Genomic DNA, 23,280 nt, shown 5'->3' with positions numbered 1-23,280 from the left:
CCTCTAAAAACACCAACGAAGAAGAAGAAGAACAACATAGTGATGAAACTCGCTCTGTAGAGCAGTTTGTCCGTTTAGGGCTACTGTAGAAACACGCTGATGCAAAATGGCGACTTAACATGTAAGGGGAACCATGGTGTATGTAGATAGAAATGGCTCATTCTAAGGTAATAAAAACATAACGGTTCATTATATAAGGGCTTTATACACCACTGAAGACATAGTTATGTATATTATATTGCATTTCTGTCAATAGATCCTTCTAAAATGTGCACACTGCACCTTTAATGCTGTTGCATGGCGCTTTGCAGACTCTGGAGGCTGTGCGAGTTCATGTGTTTTGGAGGAGGCGTGGCTTTGGAGAGCTCTCTGAAGGGGAGATTTTATGATTTCAAAGCTAGCTTGCTATTGCTAGCCTCTCCGAAATTGCCTACCATACCTTTAAAGGGATAGTTCACCCAAAAATGAAAATGCTGTCATAATTTACTTACCCTCATGTTGTTCCAAACTTGCAGATGTGGATTGACATTGGTGAGTAAATGATACCAGAATTTTAATTGAGTGAAATATACCTTTAAAATTATTTGTATAATTTTAAGTATTGAAATGCAATAATACTACAATCAATAGCATAACCATGCAAAATATTACACATATTATTATGGAACAGGCTAAATAGCTCCATGTTTACCACAATTTACCACACAAAACAAATTGTGGTTGACACAAACAGCATGTCAAGCAACATGCTAACCTGTTAGCATTAGCCTGGTTGGGCTTTGGTAAAAACCAAGTGACAGATGAATTCACAGCAAAATATTGTAGAATTCGATTTGACAATCAACAAAAGATGGGTTATTTTTCTATCCTAACAATTTTTTCCCCATGACCCTATCAGAACAGACCCGTGGCGCATTTTTGGGTCGCGACCCACTAGTTGAGAACCCCTTCTGTAAATATCACTGGTATTGCATTACGGTAGGCAGAGAGCATGTGTTCATTTTTCCATATACGGATCTAATTCTGACAGTTTGCGTTGCAGCACAGAAGACTCAGGAATGTCCTTATTTTCCATGTGGAAAGGCCGACTCATGAAAGCCAATACTCCAGTGGAATACAACTCATTAAGTCTGAGCTTTTTTTATACAAGCCATGTGGCACTCTTTAAACGGACAGGGTTCAATTCAAACTGGACAGAAGTGACTGGCCACCATGTCACGCTTTATGTGTGTCCGCTGGTCCCCCCTCACTGGCTATAGAAAATACACAGCGCATAGTGTTTTCGTTTCAAAATGAGCTTGAAGGTATACTTGAAATTTACAACATGTGCAAACTATACTCAAAGGGCAGTGTTTCCTAAGATCTTTGGATCATTTATGTTCCTTGCAGAAGCAAACTAACGACAGAGCCAAGTGGCTGATGCTCTTGGGTTGCACTGGTTGTTATGAATTTAGCAATTGATCTCCATCACGAAATATCATAAAACTTCTGTTTAAACTAGTTCAGATCAAGGCTTTCATTTCAGAGAAATACCAGAAACGTCAGTGCACATTTGCCTTTGTGAGCTGTTCGAGATAATGCCAACCTTTTTCAATCAGGTTTGCATTAGCGGAATTCAGTCCAGCTCCCTGTACTGACTCACACTTGGGAGTTTTTAAAGTAGTAAGCACAAACGCAATACAAATTCACTCTTAAAGGTCTAGTGAGATGCATAAAGAACCTTGGGTAACAAAGGGGTTTGCAGGACCGAGGCTGGACACCAAATTAAACAGAGGGGTGGAATGATGCCTGCACACACACAGATGATTTTACTACCACTTTGACCACAAATCCACTCGTGGCCAGTTCTTGTCTCTAGGAAAAACAGTCACATTACTCAAAGCTTTCTTCAGAGATGTCAGGCTCTCCACTTCCTCAGCAGTGAACTTGATTGAGGGGATGCTGCTTTTTTTGTCTTTAAAACGCTTGATATTCCTGCTTTTATATGCATGCAAAATGTACATCAATGGAGGAATCAAGGATCACTGTTAGAAAGATGTATTTAGAAAACCCAGCAGTTCTAATCCCAAGAGGTATATTGCATGAATATGATTACTATAATAATGCTTGAAGTTAAAATAAACATGCATCATGCATTAACCAGAAAACACAAATGCTAAAATGCAGTGAATAGACCTATTTTTTCTTTTGAGAGGGTTTTTCCACCTAGATTCCCGTAACCATTTCCAATAGCCCAATGCCCAGAATTCAGCTGTGAACTCGCATCGGCCTTCGCAAGTGTCCCTATGGGCTAAACATCACCAATTCCTTCACAACAGTTGTTCAGCACCTCTGCTTTAGGCATTATGGGTCAACACTTGCATTGGAAAAGCAAGAAAATAAACATGATTTATTTTCTTAAACTGATTTTCATTATGTCCCAGCAGTAGTCAGCGATGCCCCGCTGAGCAGTTCCTCCAAACTGCCGGGATGAGAACTGCTATTTTACAGCTTGTACAGTGATTAGTGATCCATCCATCCATCCATCCATCCATCCATCCATCCATCCATCTATCTATCTATCTATCTATCTATCTATCTATCTATCTATCTATCTATCTATCTATCTATCTATCTATCTATCTATCTATCTATCTATCTATCTATCTATCTATCTATCTATCTATCTATCTATCTATCTATCTATCTATCTATCTATCTAAGACAGAGAAGTCCTTCCTCAAATAAAAGTTTATCACAAGAAACTGTCAACTATCAACACAATAAGACTGTCTGTGACTGCCATCTAGTGCTCAAGATTGTTAAAAAAAAGTGAGATGTTTTATGAAGGACATTTGAAAACAAAAACTTTTATTATTATCATGTGTCATAATTCACACTTAAAGTTCAGCTATTTTAACTCTGCTAGCAGAGTTGCAGTGCTTTCTCATAAAGCGCAGCTGGATAGACAAACAATACAATATAGACATACAATAACTCAAATAACATATCCATTTCAGAACCACCAGAGACAACTGTCAAATCCACCAGAAGAACTTACTCTTAAACAGTGCCATGACACTTCTCTAAAATCAAACTCACCCTTACCCTTATTCTTACATACATTATCCATACTTGCAGCTTTGTTTGATATTTCTTCTTAACAATAATAAGTACAATCACCTTCATTAAAAAGAAAACCAACCATGATTTTCATCTTTTACTGTCTGGACTTACTTTAACCATCTTCAAGATCACTTTTCACTTATAGCTTTCATATAAATATCCCTCTTTCATGGATAAATTAAAAATAGAATCAGAGAACACCAGGATCTACATGATGCTCATAAATTAAATAATAATAATAAAAAAAAAAAGACTGACTTTTGAAAGATTACATTGTTCCTGACTTTGCAGCAGCTTGATCTGTGATGGCCCGGTTTTCACTCATCTGTCTTGCGGTGGATTCATCAGCATGAGACTGGCTCATAATGGATTGTTTCTTGGTGGACTGGTTGGTGATAGACTGACTTGTGGTTGAATGGGAAGCAACAGACTGTGACGTGATGGATTTTGTGGTCTTGGCCTGCTTGAATGTGGTGTGAATAGTCTTCTTCCTCTTGACGTGGAGGATCTCCATAGCATCAGGATTGACTCCTGGCTGCTGCAACTCCTTTGTGGTCTCCGTCTGCTCTGCGGTGGATTGCTGTTGCTCCTGGAACTCCTGCTGTCTCTGGAGCATCTGAGACAGAAGAAAATGATCAAATGAATTATGGGGGGAGAGGAAATAGAGTCAAGTTGGTAATGTGGTAAAAATGTTAAAAGCATGACAATTACTCTGTTCCAAAAACCTAGTGCGCTACCATTTGAAGGCCATAATACAATACGACAAGCTCAGTATCCAAGATGATGCATAAGCTAAGAGAAATTACATTTATAAATAAACTGACATGAAAAGAAATTTCATCTATTTTTTAAATGTATGTAATAGATCTTATTGTGAATAATTAATCTGTGTGTATATGTTTTAATCTTCTCTCCGGTGATGTATGCAGGACTTTTCCAATCATTTAGTCTGCTTAAACCCCGCCACTAAATAAATCACAATTCTGACGTTTACATTTTGAATTGCGATATAAACTTGCAATTGCAGGTTATAATGTCAGAATTGCGAGATATAAACTCACAATTGCGAGAAATAAAGTCAGAATTGCAAGTTATAATGTCAGAATTGCGAGATATAAACTCACAATTGCGAGAAATAAAGTCAGAATTGCGAGTTATAATGTCAGAATTGCGAGATATAAACTCACAATTGCGAGAAATAAAGTCAGAATTGCAAGTTATAATGTCAGAATTGCAAGATATAAACTCACAATTGCGAGAAACAGTCAGAATTGTGAGATATAAACTCAAGATTCTGACTTTTCTCTTGCGATTACGAGTTTATATCTCTTTTTTTCTTAGAATTGTGAGATATAAACACGCAATTGTGAGTTATAAAGTCAAATTCTGAAGAAAAAATACTTTTATGAATTTATAACTTGCAATTGTGTTATAAACTCACAATTCAGACTTTTTTCTTGCAATTGTGAGTTTATCTCACAATTCTGAGAAAAAAGTCATGTATATATTTTTAAACATAGAGTATTGTGCTGTTAGGTTAGCAACATGCTAGCATCCTAACTATTTGTTTAGCTTGTGGAGTTGCTGCCTACATAGAGTGTTCCAAAGCGATCACTTATGAGGAGATATTCAGATATCTTCAGATACTAATATTGTAATATTGTGATGTAGAGTAGATGGTTCCGTCTCACCATTAGCTGCTGATACTGGGCGATAGCCTCATCAGTGGTTACTCCTTCAGCAAGGCCTAGTTCTGCTGCACGGCGGGCCATTTCTACCTTAAGAGAGCCTGGTGGGGTCCAGCCCGCACCTTTAATCCAGTTCAGATCTGATTTGTAGTTGACCTGCAACCACAGAGTCAGGACCATTAAACCTGCTACGTGAGGACAACTATAAGAACAATTCATTTATCAAAACAATGTAATCTAAGAAGTCACCAAGTCATTTTTTCACATGCAAAGTGTCTCATGTCAACCACATGTCATCAGAGACATTAGCATACAATGGCATCAATACAGTTCTTCATAACATTCTTCATAATCCTAAAACTCGGTTCTTACATCGCTCTGCAGCTGGTAGGCTTGTTTAGCGTGTTTGACGTTGAGCTGGTTAGGATCGCAGGTGTAATCGTGGAGATGCTGGCGATAGTTGACGTTGCTGAGCATAGCCTGGCTCTTCTTAGCATGCTGGAAATCAGGCTGGTCGGCATGGATCTTAAACTGAGAGCGTGTCTCCTGGGACTGCTTCTTGTACAAGTTGTTGCTCTGGAGCTTCCCTACAGCCAATGAGTGTTTCATCTTGGGGTCATCCTCAACGCTGAGGAGGCCCACCTGATGGCCCTTATCTTTGACAAATGCCTCCTTATAGCGGAACTGAGAAGGAATGGTACACCATATATTAAATAAAAATTCTGAAGTTGGGTTTTACTTCGTGAAATAGTACACAGTTTGGCATATAGACATTTTGATTTGTACTTACATCACTCGCAATTTCTCTAGAGGCCTTGGCTGTCTGGAAGGGAATGGCGTCTAACCTGAGGTCGTAACCTGCAGACTTCACCTGCTCACCTGATGTTTTATACACTTTCTGCAAAGTGAAAGAGAAGAAAGACCATAGACAATATTAAAGGATGTACACTATCATTCAAATGTTCAAAATCTTTTTTAATGTATTTGAAAAAAGTCCTTTATGCTCACCAAGTCTGCATTTATTTGATCAAATGTACAGTAAAAACAGTAATATTGTGAAATATTATAATATTAAATGTTTTTTTTTATGTTAATATATTTTAAAATGTCACTTATTCCTGGGATGATAAAAACTGAATTTTCAGCATCATTACTCCAGTCTTCAGTGTCACATGACACAGTCTAATATGCTGTTTTGGTGCTCAAGAAACATTTCTTATTATCAATGTTTTTTTTAAATAAATACTTTTATTCAGCAAGGACACATTCAGTTAATAAAACATGGCAGTATAGACTTTTTAAATATTACAAAAGACTTATATTTTAAATAAAAGCTGTTATTTTGAACTTTCTATTAATCAAAAATCTCGTTTTCCACAAAAATATTATGCAGCAAAAACTGTTTTGAACATTGATAATTATAATAAATGTCTCTTGAGCACCAAATCAGCATATTAGAATGATTTCTGAAGGATCATGTGACATTAAAAACTGGAGTAATGATGCTGAAATTCAGCTTTGCCATCACAGGAATAAATTTGTATTTAAAAATATATTAAAACAGAAAAGAGTTATTTAAATTGTAATAATATTTCACAATATTACTGTTTTACTGTATTTTTGATCAAATAAATGCAGCCTTAGTGAGTATAAGAGACTTCTTTCAGAGATACTGAGATACTTCTTGTAAGAGACCCAAAAATACAGCAAGCTTACATCGCTAATTTGCTGAGCGTTGATCTTTGCTCTGATGAAGTCAGGATGATCAGCGGGTAATGTGTATTTGTGCATAGAGTCAGAGTCTCCAGACTTGTACATCCTCTGAAACAGGATAAAAGTCTTGTTATTCACATCACCCAAAGCAATCACTGGCTACACACACATTGAAGCAAGAATGCTGGGTGAAGCTTACCTCACTACACTGCATGTAGCTGTTCTTTGCATGGATGATATCTGGTGAATCAGCAATTTGAGTGAACTTCAGACTGTCAGGATGCTGACGGTACTTCTTCTACAGAGGGTAAGGGTGAAGCAAAGCATTTATTACTAACCATGTTTGATTTTATTATAGTATGCTAGCAAAATTACTACTATAAACCCCACTTGCAACCCATTTTATTTCTGTGTTCACATGAGCGAAGCAGGATATTTAAAAAAAAAAAAAAGGTAATTTACTGGAGTGTGAAAAGTGGCATTCCATACCAGAATGAATCTAAATCTAAAATAGCTAAATAGTAATTCTGCTATTAGTTAACATTATCCAATAACTTGTTTGAAGTCTGGCCTAACGGATGTCAGCATAAAAGTGAAGATGGTTGAGTAAGAGCAAGTTAGGTTACAGAGGCATTTTGGAATTATGTGAATGTATGATTAATTCACAATAAGACCAGGAACTTGCATTAAGAAACTAAATAGGGTCATTTATTATTTCCTGTTGAATTGAAGTGCAACTTACATCACTAATGAGCTCTCCGGCTTTCTTTGCAGACTCCATCTGGGGTGCGCCTACTGAGTCCCAAGCCACTCCCTTCATGAAGTTCAGATCTGATTTGTATACATTCTTTGAAAAGACAAAGAAGACTAGATTATAATATTTGTATTGCAATGTTTTGCCCTGTCACTCCTCTATGGTATGAAGCCAAAACTCTTAATCTTTTATGGCCTTACTCTTTCTCACCTGGCTCTGCAGGTCATATGCCTTTTTGGCCCACTGCACCTTTATATCATCAGGTAGGACTGTGTAAGAGTGGATCTGAGTCTTATAATCCTGGTCGCTGGCTAAGGCCTGGGCTTTCTTGGCTTGAACCAAGTTCACCATATCTAGAGGCAGCTGATACTGGCTGCTGGTTGACAGAGCGTCTTTGCGATAATGCTGGTCACTGTGAAGACGACCCATCTCCATGCAGTGCATTAGGTGTGAGTCCTCCAGAATGCTACGAGCTCCGATATGCTTGCCTTTCTCCAATACATGGTTGTGCTTGTACTGAACCTATCAAGGCAAAGGAATATGTTCAACTGAATGTTGATGTACATGCTGGTTACCACAAACTTGGCAGCATGATTGCTTATGTACTGTATATGAATGCATGAGTTTATCAGTGCTGTTTTTGCCCATAAATGTTTATGTGTGTAAATTTAGAGAGGGTAATCTTACATCACTAGCAATGCTGGTGGAGGCTTTTGCAGCCTGGAAGGGGATATCCTTCATGGTGAGTTTATAACCCTGAGCTCTTAGCACATGCCATGACTCCTTGTACTTAACCTGAAATAAAACAGAAAATGTTAAAACTTTGGTCTCGCATGCAAGTTCATTTGAATAAATTCCCCTTTTAGAATATTTTTAAAATGAATTATCAACTTAAGTTAAGAACAGTGGATTTTATAATGTAGCAATATCCATAAACACAAAAATAGACTTGGAAGGCTCATCTTACATCACTGAAGTTAGCAGCGTTAATCTTGGCCTGGGTGATTTCAGGTCTCTCAGCAGTAATGGTGTAGTTGTGCCTGAAGTTCTCTCCCTTTTCTTTGTACAAGCGCTAAATAATTTCAGACCACAAGACATTATAATCCCTCTTTTTCTGCAAATCATTGTAGAGGCAATATTGCATGTCCTCCTACCTCATTAGTGATCTTGTTACTGGCCTTAGCATGCACAATATCCGGAGAATCCGTGACAGATGTGTGTTTAAAAGAGTAGGGTTGCTGACGATACTTTTTCTGTTAGGGAAAATAAATAAATTAATATATAATGTGAATTAAAAATATGTACACTACCATTCAAAAGATTGGATATGGTACAATATTTTAATGTTTAAAATCTCTTACGCTCACCAAGGCTGCATTTATTTAATCAAAACGCAGTAAAAAAAAAAAAACAGTAACATTGTGAAGTACTATTACAATTTAAAATAACTGTTTTCTATTTTAATATATTTTAAAATGTAATTTATGTAATGGAAAAGCATCATTACTCCAGTCTTCAGTGACAAATGATCCTTCAGAAATCATTTGAATATGCTGTTGGTGCTCAAGAAGCATTTCTTATTATTATCAATGTTAAAAACAATTGTACTGCTTAAAATTTTTGTGAAAAACATGATACTTTTTGAATAGAAATTTCAAAAGCATTAGGGTTATTTTGATGGTCCCCTTTAGACATTCTGTTGACTGCAAGTAACATTGCACCTACATGTCAACTAACTCTCATTAGGGTATTAGTTAAGTATTAGTAGACTTTTAGGAGCAGGGGTAGGATTAGTAGAAAAGCTGACATGCACTTCCAAAGATACTTTGGAACTACAAAGTCAGTAGAATGTACATTTGGGGATCATCAAAATAAAGTGTTGGCAGATATTAAGCAGACAGTCTACTTATATTCTACTAATACTCTAATGAGAGTTAGTTGACATGTACTTTAGGTCCAACATCACTTATAGTCAACAAAAGGTCTAAATGGGACCATAAAAATAAAGTGTTAACTTTTTTTTGTAACAATGTAAACATTTTAAATGTCATTTTTTATCAATTTAATGCATCCATGCTAAGTAAAAGTATTAATTTCTTTAAAACAAATCTTAATGAGCCCAAACTTTTGAACAACAGTGCAGACGACTATGCTGGAACAAAGTGTTGAAATTTAAATTCATTCATACCTCACTGATTAGATCTGTGGCCCGTTTGGATCCCTCAATCTGTAAGGCACCAGTGGCAATCCAGGCAGCACCACGGAGGTAGTTCAGATCAGAGCGGTAGATTTTCTGTTTTTTAAACACAATGTGTTCAAGAGCACTCGACTTTCAGAGGAATTCTTTGGAGCAATGAGTATTAGAAACCATACTAGTGAAAATGCATTGAATTGACATTACCTCACTCTGCAGTTCGTATGCTCTCTTGGCAGCCTGAACTTTGAGGTCATCGGGCAGTGTTGTGTACTTGTGTAATGTAAGTCTGTAGTCCTGATCACTGATCAGAGACTGAGCCTTCTTAGCATGGAGAACGTCCAACATATCCATTGGCAGATGGAACTGAGAATGCACCTTAGAAGAGTCCTTTTTGTATTTGAGCTAAGGAGAGAGAATCACTTGAGCATGACCTCTCAAACTCACATTGATGGTACTTCATTCAGTTTTAGCCTTGCTGAAATACTCACATCGCTTTGTATATTTGTGGCATGCACAGAGTGAGCCATGTTTATGTCATCCTGTAGTCCCTTTAGCCCAATCATCTTCCCTTTTGTCTTCTCAAACTGCGCCTTGTACTTTTGCTGAAGGTAAATATTTTATACAGTTAGATAGACAGAAACAGAAACTGTAGTTGATCCCTTTTGTGTACAAAATACTCACATCACTGAGGATTTCTGAGGATGATTTGGCTGCTTGGAATGGAATAGCATCCAAGCGCAACTTGTAGCCACCATCTCTAATCTTTGTCCAGGACTCTTTGTAACGTGACTATATAGAAAAGAATTTTACTTTTAACAATTTAATGTGGAATTTCAATTGTTTGTGCATGTGTTTAATAGCTTTTGAAATAGAAACAGCAATGTGTATAATGGATTCTTACATCACTGATGTTCATGGCATTGATCTTGGCCTGCACATGCTCTGGAATATCTCCAATCAGTGTGTACTTGTGCATTTCGTTCTCTCCTTTCTCTCTGTACAATCTCTGTCAACATGAAGATCACATACATGAAGAAATGCAACATTTTCTCCTCTCTTTTTACAGAATTCAATTCATAGATTAAAATACTGATTCATAGAAAAGACATACATCAAGAACCAGTTTGGTGCTGATTTTGGCCTGGACCATCTCTGGGGTATCCTCCACGCTGGTGAACTTCAGAGCACTCACATTCTGTCTGTACTTTTTCTGGAACATACACAGGTCATGGCAAAGATTAATATTCACTTTCAGTGCTGGGAGAAAAAACACTTTACAATAACTACTTTAGTTATCATGAACTAAGAATGAACAATACTTCTACAGCAATCTTAGTTAATGTTCATTTCAACTTTTACCAATACATTATTAAAATCAAATGTTGTACTTGTTAACATTAGTTTATGCACTGTGAACTAACAATGAACAATTGTATTTTTATTAACTAACTTTAACAAAGATTAATAAATACTGTAACAAAATGTATTGCTCATTGTTAGTTCATGTTAGTTAATGCATTACCTAATGTTAACAAATGAGACCTTATTGTAAAGTGTTACCAGAGTGTGTTTTGAATTCATTGTCTTGACTGTCTGTTGGGTGTATAGCCCTCAAGGTCTCATTTCAAGGACGATTTGCTTCAATCATTTCATAATACCTTTAACACATGCATAATTTAAGTGTTCACCCCCAGGCATGTGCTTTTTTATTTTAGCTGAGTTTAACATCTATACTCAAAGTGAAGTGAGTGCATATACTAACAGTCATGGATGTCAGCCTAACAGCAGCACTTGACATCATAATGTTTCTCTGTTTTACATTTTTCAAAATCTTAAAACCTTCAGTTTACATTATTATTTATACAAAAATATTATTTATTAAAATAACTCTTCTTTAGCAAAATACTCTTTTAGTCGACAATGTCACATTTCTGAATGCATAATAACCTAAAAAATAAATTATTAATAAAATATAGGCCTAATATTTAATATAGTTCTCAGCCATGTTTGCTGAGACAATTAACTATACAAGGTTCTGATGAACTGAGGAAATAGTTAATTCCTATTCCTATTCCTATCTGCTAAATATAACCTTAAGCTATTTGCTATGCAAGCATTACATAACTGCTCTCCAAGTGGTAATGTACGCTTTAAATTTTCAGAAGGTGCTGCAGATGACCTAGGAATCTAGTGACTCCCTTAAGGGAGATTCTGATTTTAAGAGAAAAACTTTGACATTTAGTGTGTATGGTTGGTCATGTTAATGAGAGGTTGATCTGTACCTCGCTGGCTAAATCTGTAGCTTTTCTGGCCTGTTGTATATCAAGTGATCCAGTGGTCTCCCATCCCACCCCTTTCATCCAGTTCAGGTCAGAGCGATACTTTTTCTGTGAAGAAAACAAAGTTTTGTTGCATTTAGCTTTAGAATTCATTGGCTTTACAAGTCATTAAAGTGAATGCTGGGATCTTACATCACTCTGTAGGCCGTAGGCTTTCTTGGCCCATTCCAGTTTCATATCACTTGGCAGGATGGTGTATTTGTGTAGGAAGGTTTTGTAGTTTTGTTCAGTGGCCAGTTCCTGGGCTTTCTTGGCATGGGTGAGGGTCATCATATCGAGTGAGGAATTGTATTTGGTCTTGCTGTCTTCATAATCTTTCTTGTAGTTGAGGTCACTCTGGAGTTTGGTGGCCAGGGCCGAATGGGCCATCTGAGAATCACCTGATACAGTCTTCACACCAATCATCTTGCCTTTTGTCATTTCATATTCTTGCTTGTACTTCACCTACATAAACGGAATATCAGGAGATAAGATTATAAGATTTCAGTGTCTAGTTGAGTGCTAAGCGAGTCATGTGTATCAGTAGAGTGTTTGGTCACTCACATCACTGGCGAGATCTCTTGTTGCTTTGGCTGCGAGAATCGAAATCGTGTCCATTCCAAGCTCAAAACCCTTCCCTCTCTGCTCCTCCCAACTACTCTTATAAGTTTTCTGAAAATCATCAATGTAATGTGTTGATTAAAAGCAGGCGGTGGGTTGTTAGTTCTTGTGCAGGTTATTGGTGCAACATAAGTACAGGTTCATGTGATTCAGTTCATACCCCACTGAGAAGCTCTGCATTAGCTTTGGCTTGCTTGAAGAGAGGCTCATCTTTGCTCATAGTGTACTGGTGCATTGTCTGCTCAGTGCCTGCCTTGTACGCCAGCTGAGGATGAGAAAACACCAACCAATCTCAGATAGGACTCCAGTTAAATGTCCACTGAGGAGATATAATATATCGGATTGATCATATCTTACGCCACTCTGTAGTTCCTGGCTCTTCTTGGCATGAATGATGGAAGGAGTGTCTGCCACTTGAGTGAATTTCACACGGTCCACCTTCTGGCGATACTTTTTCTGTAGAGAGGTGGAAAATGCAGCAGGATAAATTTAACAGGATATTTTTTAAAGTTTAAAAGCCTAGGGAAATACCGGTCACCGGCGATGTGAGTCTAATCAGTAGGGAATACACATTTTGTAATCACCAACCTCACTGAGTAGTTCTCCTGCCTTCTTGGCTTGTTCCACATCCAGGCAGCCATCAGCCTCCCATCCGACTCCTTTCATCCAGTTCAGGTCTGATCGGTACTGGTTCTAAAAGAGACAAACCAATTATCCATTTAGCATGCATAATTGAATGCACATTATGTGTTTCCTTGCATATAGACATGCTTCGTCTTCTTACATCACTCTGCATTTGGTAAGCTTTCTTAGCTTGCTGCACTTTCATGTCATCAGGCAGGACGGTATATTCGTGTAACTTCTTCCTGTAGTCCAAATCACTCGCCAGGGCCTGAGCCTTTTTAGCATGACTAAGGTTCACCATATCCAGAGGAAGGTGGAAATTGGATTGAGTCTCCTTAGATCCCTTTTTATAAGCGACCTATAGCAAAGAAATTGGATTGTTTTTTTGTTTAGGCTTAATAGTATTTGAAGAATCTTACATTGAGCTCTCATGTTAATGGGAAAATACAGTTTTGTTTAACTTAACCTGACTCTGGCTACTCAGGCTTACCTCACTGCTAAGCTTGGCCACCTGAAGGGAGTGAAGTGTTTTAGAGTCACTCACATCCATTCCAATGGCTTTGTCCTTGTTCTTTGTATATGCCTCCTTATACTTGATCTGTACGGCCAAGAAGAAATCAAATCAACCCAAGAAAAGAAATTTAATGAAGTTTTACATTTAAACATTGAACATTTGATTCTTACATCACTAGCCAGGTCTCGAGAGGCTTTGGCAGCTTTGAGTGTCAGTGTATCCAGGCCAATATCACATGCTTTAGATTTGTTCTTCTCCCAGTTTTCTTTGTATTTTATCTGTGAACGTGCAGAAAGAACGTGCTTAACAATGCAGTCAACACTGGTGAACTATATATATATATGGATGACAAGCAATGTGCCAAGGCTCTGGAATGTGTGGGCATAGCCTTACATCACTGACAAGTTCTGCATTGACTCTGGCCTTCTTAAGTTCTGGTGTATCTTGAGATAATGTATACTGTGTCTTTGTTTTCTCATAGTTGGCTTTGTAGTTCAGCTTTAATGAGAGAGAGATTATATGTGAGGCTTAACTGTAGATACGTTATATTAAATTCACTTAAGCACATAAAAAAGACAATTGATGCTTACATCACTAAGCTGGTGAGCATTGATTCTGGCTTGCACAATTTCAGGAGTGTCTGTAACCTGGCTGAATTTCAGCTTGTCGATATGCTGTCTGTAGTTTTTCTGTGTGGGGGAAAAAAGGACATCCATTTAGATTAGCTTGCATGTTTACAAGCGTGAAGCTAATTTGTAAGGCTAAAGCTGTTTAAGCAATTAAGGATGGCATAATTAATGAAGACAAGTTCATGGCAGAAGAGCCAATACTGGAGGTTTAAGTTTATAGTTGCAACAAGAATGACAGACTTACATCTTTGAGCGGCTCCAGTTTTTTCTGTGACTGATAGGATGGGGTGATGGTGGCTGGATAGTTGTACTCACCCTGCACATTCTTCTCCTGCTCATATTCTGATTTGTAGGAAATCTGAAATCAGATGTTATTAGAGAATATGTAAACACACTGCACTATGTTTGGAAAAATAGGAGAGATAATATGGGGAAAAAAATATTTTTTCTTACATCACTGGCAAGCTTTCTGACATTCATGGCATGCATGGTCTTCTTGTCGATGCCACCCCCTTCATAGTGCCCCTTCATGTGATTGGTGTAATTCTCTTTATATTTATTCTGCAATCACAGAGTGAATGAGCTTGCATATGACTGCACAGCATAGTAACACCTTAAATATAGAATATGCTGTCATTCTTTGGATATAGCAGTAACTGATGTGGCACTCACATCACTGGTATACTTGGCGATCTTTGACACATTCTTGAACTGTGGCGTCTCACAGTAGTTGATGCTGTGGCCTTTTGTATTCTCAAGGTCCTTCCTGTATTCAACCTGTATCATGGGATGGTGTCTGGGTCACGTAGGCAATGATATTGTGGAATTTTAAGTCTTTATCACTTGTGATGAACTTTATGCACTGCATAAAGAAAACCATGTGCCCTTTTGACATTTGCTTGTAAATCAGGGTCAGATGAGTATGCAGTATTGTTTATGGCATCATCAGGTATACACTATGGCATGCAGAAAGATACACTGATCAAAATAGAATGATGATGTGGCCCCTGGGCTTGTGTGTTCTCTTTGTTTATGTCTGTGGGTGGCTGGGCTCAGTAGGAGGGCTCATGGGATGTAGGGAATGCAGGTGTGGAGACGTTATGTCTGGCTAAGCCGATGACAGATGAGTTCACTGATCCTCTTTTTCTCTCTTAGCACTTGTGCATCCTAAAATGTTACAAATCTACAGCTAACTAATCAAGGCTGTTGCTAAACATTTTAACAGGAGATAGTAAGTGTCTATTCAAATTAAAATTCCCTCCATCTATTCTCATGTACCTTATTTAGGCAATGGACCAAGGGCATAAGGTTCTCACCTCGCTCATAAGCTTGTTGATCTTGCGCTGACTCTTCAGAGTGAGGTTATCCTCAGTGTTTAAAGTGTGGTATGCAGAAGATCCCTTCATCTTGTTCAAATCCTTCTTGTATTTCAGCTGCAGGTTAAAAATGGAGAGAGAAGGGTAAGGAAGGTGTTCAAACACAACAATACCTAGTCTACAGGATGCCAGATCTGTCAGGATGAATTCCTGCGACATGAGAGAACATACACAATCAGTCATTTAGACAGTCAGTATGTCTAAATATGTCTTTTGATGCCTCTAAAGTGACAACACTGGATTCTTGGTGGGAGTCAGGGGAGGAATGTGCATATTCCACTCAGTGATGACAGGCCAAGTTGACAAAATATTTCAGTGTAATTTTAGTATTATCTATATACTATTATAGTTCTTCAACTTAAACTTATTTCAGTTAGTTGACAAGGCAACATTTCTACATTTCTAATATTTATATTTTAATTTATAGCAGTTTTATTTCAATTAACAATTTTTTTTATTTAATGATAATTACCCTGATGGGAACAGACGGGTTAAATTCACACTGAAACATTAAAATGACAGAACAATTCAGCAGTGCTGATACTCACATCACTGGCCATGTCATGGGCTCTCTTGGCCATCTGGTATCCAGGGGTAATCATAGCAGGGAAGCTGCCCTTGCCCCTTTGCTGTTCATATTCCTCAGTATAGGCATGCTAAAAGAATTAGAGATGTTCAGTCCACATAGGATGTAAACCAAAGGCACTGTATGTGCAAAAGAGCATTGTGTCACCTGACTGAAGTGTTCTGCATTCTCTTTGGCCAGAGCAAACTCTGCAGCCCCAGCATCAGTGCTGGCCTTGCCCTTAATCTCCTGCTCATATTTCTGTTGATATTTCACCTGCACAAAAACAACACTGATTTTACATCTATCACGCAGGATTTACATGCAATAACACATTTGGACACTTACTTTGCTGGCCATCTCGCCTGCTTTTTTGGCCACCTGGTATCCAGGAGTGAAGTGGGCAGGAAAACTGCCTTTGCCTCTCTGCTGTTCATAGCCCTCAGTGTAGACATACTGTTTTCATTGAAGGAGACACCGAATTAGGATATATGGAGAGTATTCAGACAGACACAAAGAATTTTCAAGATTCTATTCTCTTACATCACTGACAATCTTCCCTTGATTTTTAGCTAGAAGTACGTCAGGAGTATCCGTCACAGTGGTGTACTTTGACACTCGTTCTTCATGGCCTTTCTTATACTCCAACTAAATAAAAAAACAAGGAATAATAAATCAATACTGAACCTGGTAGGAAAGAAACTGCACTTTTTGTAACAAAACTGTTTTGCTTACATTGCTAGCCAGTGTATTGGCTTTCTTTGCCATTTCATATCCTGGAGTGATCATGGCTGGAAAACTGCCCTTTCCTTTAGATTGCTCATATTCTTCTGTGTATTTCACCTGTAAATCAACATAACACATCACAGGTAAGAAACTTTTATGCTCACAAAAGTGGTGTAAAGATTCTTGAATTTTTTTTTTTTTTTTTGAAATTTGTCCTTACATCACTGGCCAATGAGACTCCAGTCTTGGCATGCAACATCTCAGGTGTGTCTGCTACAGAGGTAAATTGCGTCACACGCTCTTCATGGCCTCGTTTGTATTCCACCTGCAGCCCCAATTACCACGTCAGGTCACTCTTAGTAATACATCATCATTATTTATCCATTTATTGAAGCAGCAAAAAATAGAAAGAGCCTCATTTTTCAAAGCATTTGCCCTTTTGAGTCTGAATCAGATCACTCACGTCACTAATGGTCTTCTGTGCCTGGGTCACACGTACGATTTCCTGGCTGGTAACGCTGCCTGAGTAAAATGACTGTTGGCCTACAAATTCAGTTTGGTAACCTTGCTGCTTTTAGAAAGATTAGAAACCAGTCACATGTTGAAGTCCACGACTAAACTTAGACAGTATTAAACAGTATTTATTTATTGTTTACTCACCTGACTGGCAAGCTGGCTGGCCTTACGAGCTTGCTCGATTTCTTTCGATCTCATGTCATAATGGAAAGTTGACATAAAACGCTCCCCTTCTTCTCTATATTTATTCTAAAAACCAGAGTGATATAAACATGGAGCTATCAGTGAGCTTCCTATAGGCACAAGCAAAGTCATATTAAAAGATATGCAACATCAGTGGGTCTAGTGAGTGCTATTTTTCCACACTGTCTTTTGATAATTTTTTGGTGATGAAATGAAATTATACATGTGAAATGGAAGTATGGTGGTTTGCACTTAGTCACTCTGAGACCATCGCAGTGACAGACAGGGGCAGCTGGGGATCCCACAGAGAGAGATTCAGAGAAAGAGAGAGAGGGAAAGGAAGCAAGAAAGGAGGAGAGGTGGGCTATGTTCATGTGGTATAAATTTAAACAGCAAATACATAAAGAAGGCCAGAGAAGAGTATCATGTCACACCACAGAAATAACTGGAGAGATGTAGTTCTCATTCCAAACCAGTAGAGTCACCAAGGCCTTTGAGCTCTCCTAAAAACAGCACTTTAACCCAGCTCATATAGGGGGTATTACAAGCAAAATGACCCATATTCAATTCTTTAAATACCTTTTGCTTGTAAATTTAGCAAGATCCAGACAGTAAATACACTGAGCACCACTAGCACCAGGCAGCCTAAAAAGCCCAACTGTTTCTCTGAATCTGTATGATTTTTCATTTATTTATCATTTAAAATATTTTACTTTCCGCATACCTGTGTTTTAAAGCGGTTAATGAGCTCAAATTTCTAAACTCAAGTATTTTCAAAGTCTCCATAAGTAAACTAATAAAATAATTTCAACTCAGATCTTATTTAACTATTTATTAATTTATTTGTTAAGAAGTTTTATAAGTGGGATGTCATCTGGTCATTATCCCAAAATAAATCACATTGAAGGGGTCTACTGTACATTACGCCTTACTTAATATTTAATATATCCTATATAAAAATACATCTCAATTTTCACAGCATTAACTTGTAAACTTTACACTTGTACTCCCTTAAATAATGTTACAGAAAACCAAAATATGACTTGATTTTTTATCAAATTAATTTTTATAACCTCAGCTTTTCTCTCTAAGATGTACAGTATTTAAAACTTAAATAAAGTTTGGTAATGTATTGTGTTGTCTGTGACGTAAACAAAACCTCACCTCACTGACTGCAGCAGATTGCTTCTTGGCATTGATGTTGACTGGTGTCTCATAAACACTTGTAAAAGTGTTGTTCTTTGGATTATGCCTATGAAATATGAGAGACAAATAATTTTATATTTAACAATTTAAAGTGCCAAATTGTACAAATTATGCCTTCAGCCATAATAATGCTGATTTATTGGAACACTTGAGCCTTTATTTTTAATAAAAAATGAGATTCGAGCCAAAAATTACTCAAAAACTTACACTTGGCAGTATGGCCTTTTCTGATGGCTGACAAAATTATTGGCAGTCAGAACCATCTTACAGACCTCACAGTGAAAACATGATTTGTGCCAGTTCTGAAAGAGAAAAGAGGAACATTTCATGCAGAGCATGAGAAAATGAAATGTGTACTTTGAAAATAACTGAATACAATTCCTCCTTCTGAAAATCTGTCCAATTTAATTGGTCCAATGTAGACTTGCTTACATCTTAGAAAACATGGATAGACTTGACTTAAAAATACATCGTCACATTATGATGATCTATAGACTATGGTTTTAATTTGTATGAGCTTTGAGACATGTAGTAAAGCCTTACCTGACCAATAAGATTGATCTTCTCCGCTGGGTACACCACAACCCCGCACCTGGCACACTTTTGAACATTCATATTTTTATCCAATTAAGATGACAACTCCAAAGAAATATAAAAACAACTTGTACAAACAGTCAGTAGAGGAAAGCAAGGCTTCCCAGACAGTCCCTTGTTCCCACTTGTGTCTCAGTCTCTGTCCTGTGTTAAACTTAGATCTGCTCTCTGACAGAGACCCTGTCTAGTACATGTCAGTGGGTGCAGAGTTCCACCCCTCTTTAGCTGTTGCCAGTCAGCTGACTGGTTGCCCAGCTGTCAGTTACTTGAAAGGGGAGAGAGATGTCACTGAATTGTGATCACGGTGTTGTTCACTTTGAGTACATTAGTCAGAGCCTTCAGACATGCTCTAAATAGGTGGATGAAGTCACGGCTTGGTCATTGAACACGTTATGAAATGCCTTAGTTTCTAGTAGCATATGTATACGTTATCATGGCTTTCCGTCATTTTCCCAAATAAGATTTCATTGTTCATGCTGTTATATACTTCATAACCTCCAGATAGGCTATTACGATCAAGTCATTCTCAAAATATGGTGACTAACATGTCCACTGACAATCAGTCATTAAAAATATTTAAAATATAACAGAAATCCTGTATAAAAGGCACCCTTTTATAATGTATGAAGGTTACACTTTATTTTACGGTGCTGTAGCAAAGTCCTTTTAAGACGAGTCATTTCACTCGGCGGCCATCTTTGAAACGCCTCTCGGGCATCATGGGCATCCATGCATCTCTTTGAATGGGGAAACATCAATTCTTCAAAGCTGTTTGCCAAGCTTTCGATTAAATTTCATATTTGAAATCACCAATGAATTTTGACAACAATTGTCTCATAATTTTTTTTTCCCCAAACGCTCGAATCATGACAAAAAAAACTCTTTTTTGGGCTGGATTAAGCTAATGCGCATGCGCAGACCTAAATGCGCGTCTCTGGTGCCTGCACGCGTCTGACTGTTTCTATAGAAACCAGGGCTTCTAACGGTCGCTGCAGTGACGCGATGACTTTACCAGTTGGCGATTGGCTCTTATTTTGAAGGCGGGACTTATTCCGCCATATTGCGCGTTAAACAATACGAGTGACATGTCTTCTTTGGCTGTAGTAACATTGTTATTACTCAAATAAGTACTGAGTACTATTGGGTCAATATATAATTGTGGGAGATTTTGAGTTTGAATAATTCTGGGAAAAAATATATTTATTTACAAAATATTATTATCTTCCCTGATAAATCATCCCTGAAATATTTTGTTTTTAGTAATTGCCAAGCTCAGGCATAATTGATTTCAGATATTTAGTTTTAAAAACAAGAAGTTTACTCATTATTTGGTCAACTATGTTACGGACAAAACCTATAAGTTTTAACTTTATGTAAATGGCAGACATTTAAAAAAATCATTACTCTTGGAAGAATATGTGTCTATTTACCTACCTTTTCAATTAAAATACCCAATTAATTAAGAAAATACACATTTTGTTCAATTGAAACCCCAAATTTCAAGTACTGAAGTAACCAGTCTGTATATTTTGTTTCCAAACTGCTTGATTCATGATAATTTTCTTGATTAAATTATGCTGAGGTATATATTTGACAGCTACTCAGTTTCTAAATATTTACTTGGAGATTAGGGAACCATTGAAATACATATATTTTTTAAAAAAACATAATGGTAACTTAATTGACAGCCCAGTATCATAGTTGACAAAAGTAACATAGTTGACTGGACATGACAAAGTAGGATGATGTATTTAACAAACACAATCCTAAACTATATCAATTATTATATGTTAGCTAATCTTTTATTGCATTTAATCAAGACCTGTTGAATATTTCATGACATAAAGGAGAAATACAGACGCACATCAGTTTAAACTGTTTGTGTCAAAACTAAATTTCCTTCTCATTTAAACAGTCAGTGCCCCCAAAATGCTTAGTTCCTTTGGCATTGTGTAAGCACTGCAAGTCAAAATGTTTAGATGTTTTGTCACTATGGCAAATATCCCTCATGTCCACCTTTCAGTCTTAGTCCAGTCCTTCACTGACAATGGTTACTGTACAGTTTTTGTCTAGCTAACAGAATACAATTGTGTGTAAAACTGAAAAAAGACAGGATTTTAGGGTAAGAGTAGCCTCCAAGGTTTGACATCATATATTGCACTCATACTGCCAAGGAAATTGTAACCATTATCATTCACACACATAAAGTAACTTCCATACATCAGAGTAAAAGGAAAATGTATACAGCATAATATACTGTAATATAAACACACAAACAAAAAATAATGAAAATTATATGCAGCCTATAGTGCTGTAAATAAAGCTGGAGTTTCACAACTAACAGTTCTTCACTGGTCGCTCGTTTCCTTCCAATGCCATTATTCTCTACAATAGCGTAAAAAAAGAAAAAATCAAATCAGTCATACAGAAGAGTCATACACTACATTACAGACAATTACATAGGAATGTTCTATGTTCTCCACAACTTCATTATACTACTGGCCACTACTCCAGTGGTTCCAAACCTGGGGTACATGTACCTCTATGCAGAGGTACTACAGGGGGTATTTGACAGAAAGGGGAGGGGGAAAATCATCAATGACTAGACTTACTGAAATATTACAGTAAAACCCACAGTATTACATTTACATGGGAGGCACTAATTGCAGCTCTTTGACCCTTTTTCTTATTGTATGTTATATTCTTCAAAATAAGGATTATAATGATAATTGCATCATACAGTAAGCTGCAGTTTTTAGGCAAAATGTTGAAGTCAGATAAGTCAAATACTTTCATACCTGGATTACCTGGATACACAAATGAGGTAAAGTGGGTACTGAAGCCAAACAAGTTTGGGAACAACTGCTTAATTGTAAAAAAGTTATAATGATGGACAACCAGTAACTGACTTACATGTTACATGTTAGTCAAGATCTAGTTTCACCTGACTGTCAATTGCTGTAATAATTTATCAAATGTTCCAAGGATTCATATATGGTATTCATGGTATTATGTTCTTGACTAATTTTGACAATTGAACAAACTATTGTGCATGTGATGACTTATACAATGAAATGACGCTGACACGTTTTGGAGCAAACAACCATTAGACTGAGAATCGACAATCAGTTTAGATCAACAAGATCTATTCACTTGGAAATTGTGCTAAATGTAGGCTACCTGTACTTAATCATTCCCAAAGATGTAGTGAGACATTGAGACATGTACTTAGACATTTGCAATTTGCAAAATGAATGAGAAATTCAATTCTGTTGTGAACAATTGCCAAGTGGTTTAGAGGTTTGTCCATGTAGTTTTGAGAATGTAATTTCTGTTTCAAGAAATGAGCCAAACCAATGGAGAAAAACTGTAAGATATGATTTGGCAATATCTTCCCACACATCTCTTTTTATTTCAACATGACATGCTGTCACGTGCTGTGGGGCAGGAATCAACCTGAGCACATCTTTTCTGCAGCAGATAATCGTGGCATTTGCCTGAAAACAAGTTTACTTTTATAATATTTATTGCAAAGTATTTTATAGTTACTGTACAATTAGAATATTAAATGAACTCCTGAAAACTATAAGAACATGTCATGAATGTCAACTATGTTACTCTTGGTCAACTAAGTTACCTTTGCAGAGTAACATAGGTGACTGGTAACTTAGTTGACATTTTTGCTGTTTTTAGGGATAAAATCAAAATGGTTGCCTAGCACCAGACACCACATGGCATTTTACAGAGAGGTTCTTCTAAATAGTATATGTACAACTGAGTTGAATTGAAATTCAAAGTTATTTATGAATTCATTGTAGTAACATTGTTGACATATGATAAGTACACATTTGCCCTAAGCACTACTTTAGGTGAAATAACTGAAAATGTGGAGGGAGAACATACCTTTGAGTCTTGCTAGTTTTCTTTTCAGGAGGAAATGACATCATGTGG

At 37.1% G+C, this 23,280-nt stretch overlaps 1 protein-coding gene across 1 annotated transcript; it reads right to left on the bottom strand.

Annotated features, from left to right (window-relative positions):
• Positions 1-2,829: 2,829 nt before the first annotated feature.
• nrap (nebulin-related anchoring protein) lies at positions 2,830-19,507 on the bottom strand. The gene is made up of 43 exons (XM_067369272.1): positions 19,279-19,507; positions 18,943-19,037; positions 18,694-18,781; positions 17,491-17,595; positions 17,294-17,398; positions 17,051-17,155; positions 16,840-16,947; positions 16,648-16,752; positions 16,453-16,560; positions 16,273-16,380; positions 16,088-16,195; positions 15,480-15,596; positions 14,836-14,940; positions 14,617-14,724; positions 14,408-14,521; positions 14,125-14,223; positions 13,928-14,032; positions 13,705-13,812; positions 13,511-13,618; positions 13,181-13,378; positions 12,985-13,089; positions 12,754-12,852; positions 12,557-12,661; positions 12,340-12,447; positions 11,929-12,240; positions 11,740-11,844; positions 10,569-10,667; positions 10,359-10,463; positions 10,139-10,246; positions 9,946-10,059; positions 9,662-9,859; positions 9,449-9,553; positions 8,415-8,513; positions 8,228-8,332; positions 7,948-8,055; positions 7,471-7,782; positions 7,249-7,353; positions 6,706-6,804; positions 6,510-6,614; positions 5,584-5,691; positions 5,166-5,477; positions 4,797-4,949; positions 2,830-3,721 (listed from the first exon to the last, which is right to left on the bottom strand). Exons 1-43 carry the CDS (start codon positions 19,348-19,350, stop codon positions 3,374-3,376), a joined length of 5,586 nt encoding a protein of 1,861 aa, XP_067225373.1. The 5' UTR covers positions 19,351-19,507; the 3' UTR covers positions 2,830-3,373.
• Positions 19,508-23,280: the final 3,773 nt, after the last annotated feature.

The sequence above is a fragment of the Chanodichthys erythropterus genome, chromosome 19 (assembly GCF_024489055.1).
Source record: "Chanodichthys erythropterus isolate Z2021 chromosome 19, ASM2448905v1, whole genome shotgun sequence".
In the NCBI taxonomy this organism is placed as follows: Eukaryota; Metazoa; Chordata; class Actinopteri; order Cypriniformes; family Xenocyprididae; genus Chanodichthys; species Chanodichthys erythropterus.
This window is presented reverse-complemented; position numbering and strand designations above follow the sequence as displayed.

Coding starts and splice junctions, on each gene's coding strand:
- nrap (XM_067369272.1), bottom strand. CDS start 19,350: ATGAATGTTCAAAAGTGTGCCAGGTGCGGGGTTGTGGTGTACCCAGCG. Junction 17,156..17,293: donor CACAGAAGACCATTAGTGAC/GTGAGTGATCTG, acceptor TTGGGGCTGCAG/GTGGAATACAAACGAGGCCA. Junction 4,950..5,165: donor CCTACCAGCTGCAGAGCGAT/GTAAGAACCGAG, acceptor CTGTGGTTGCAG/GTCAACTACAAATCAGATCT.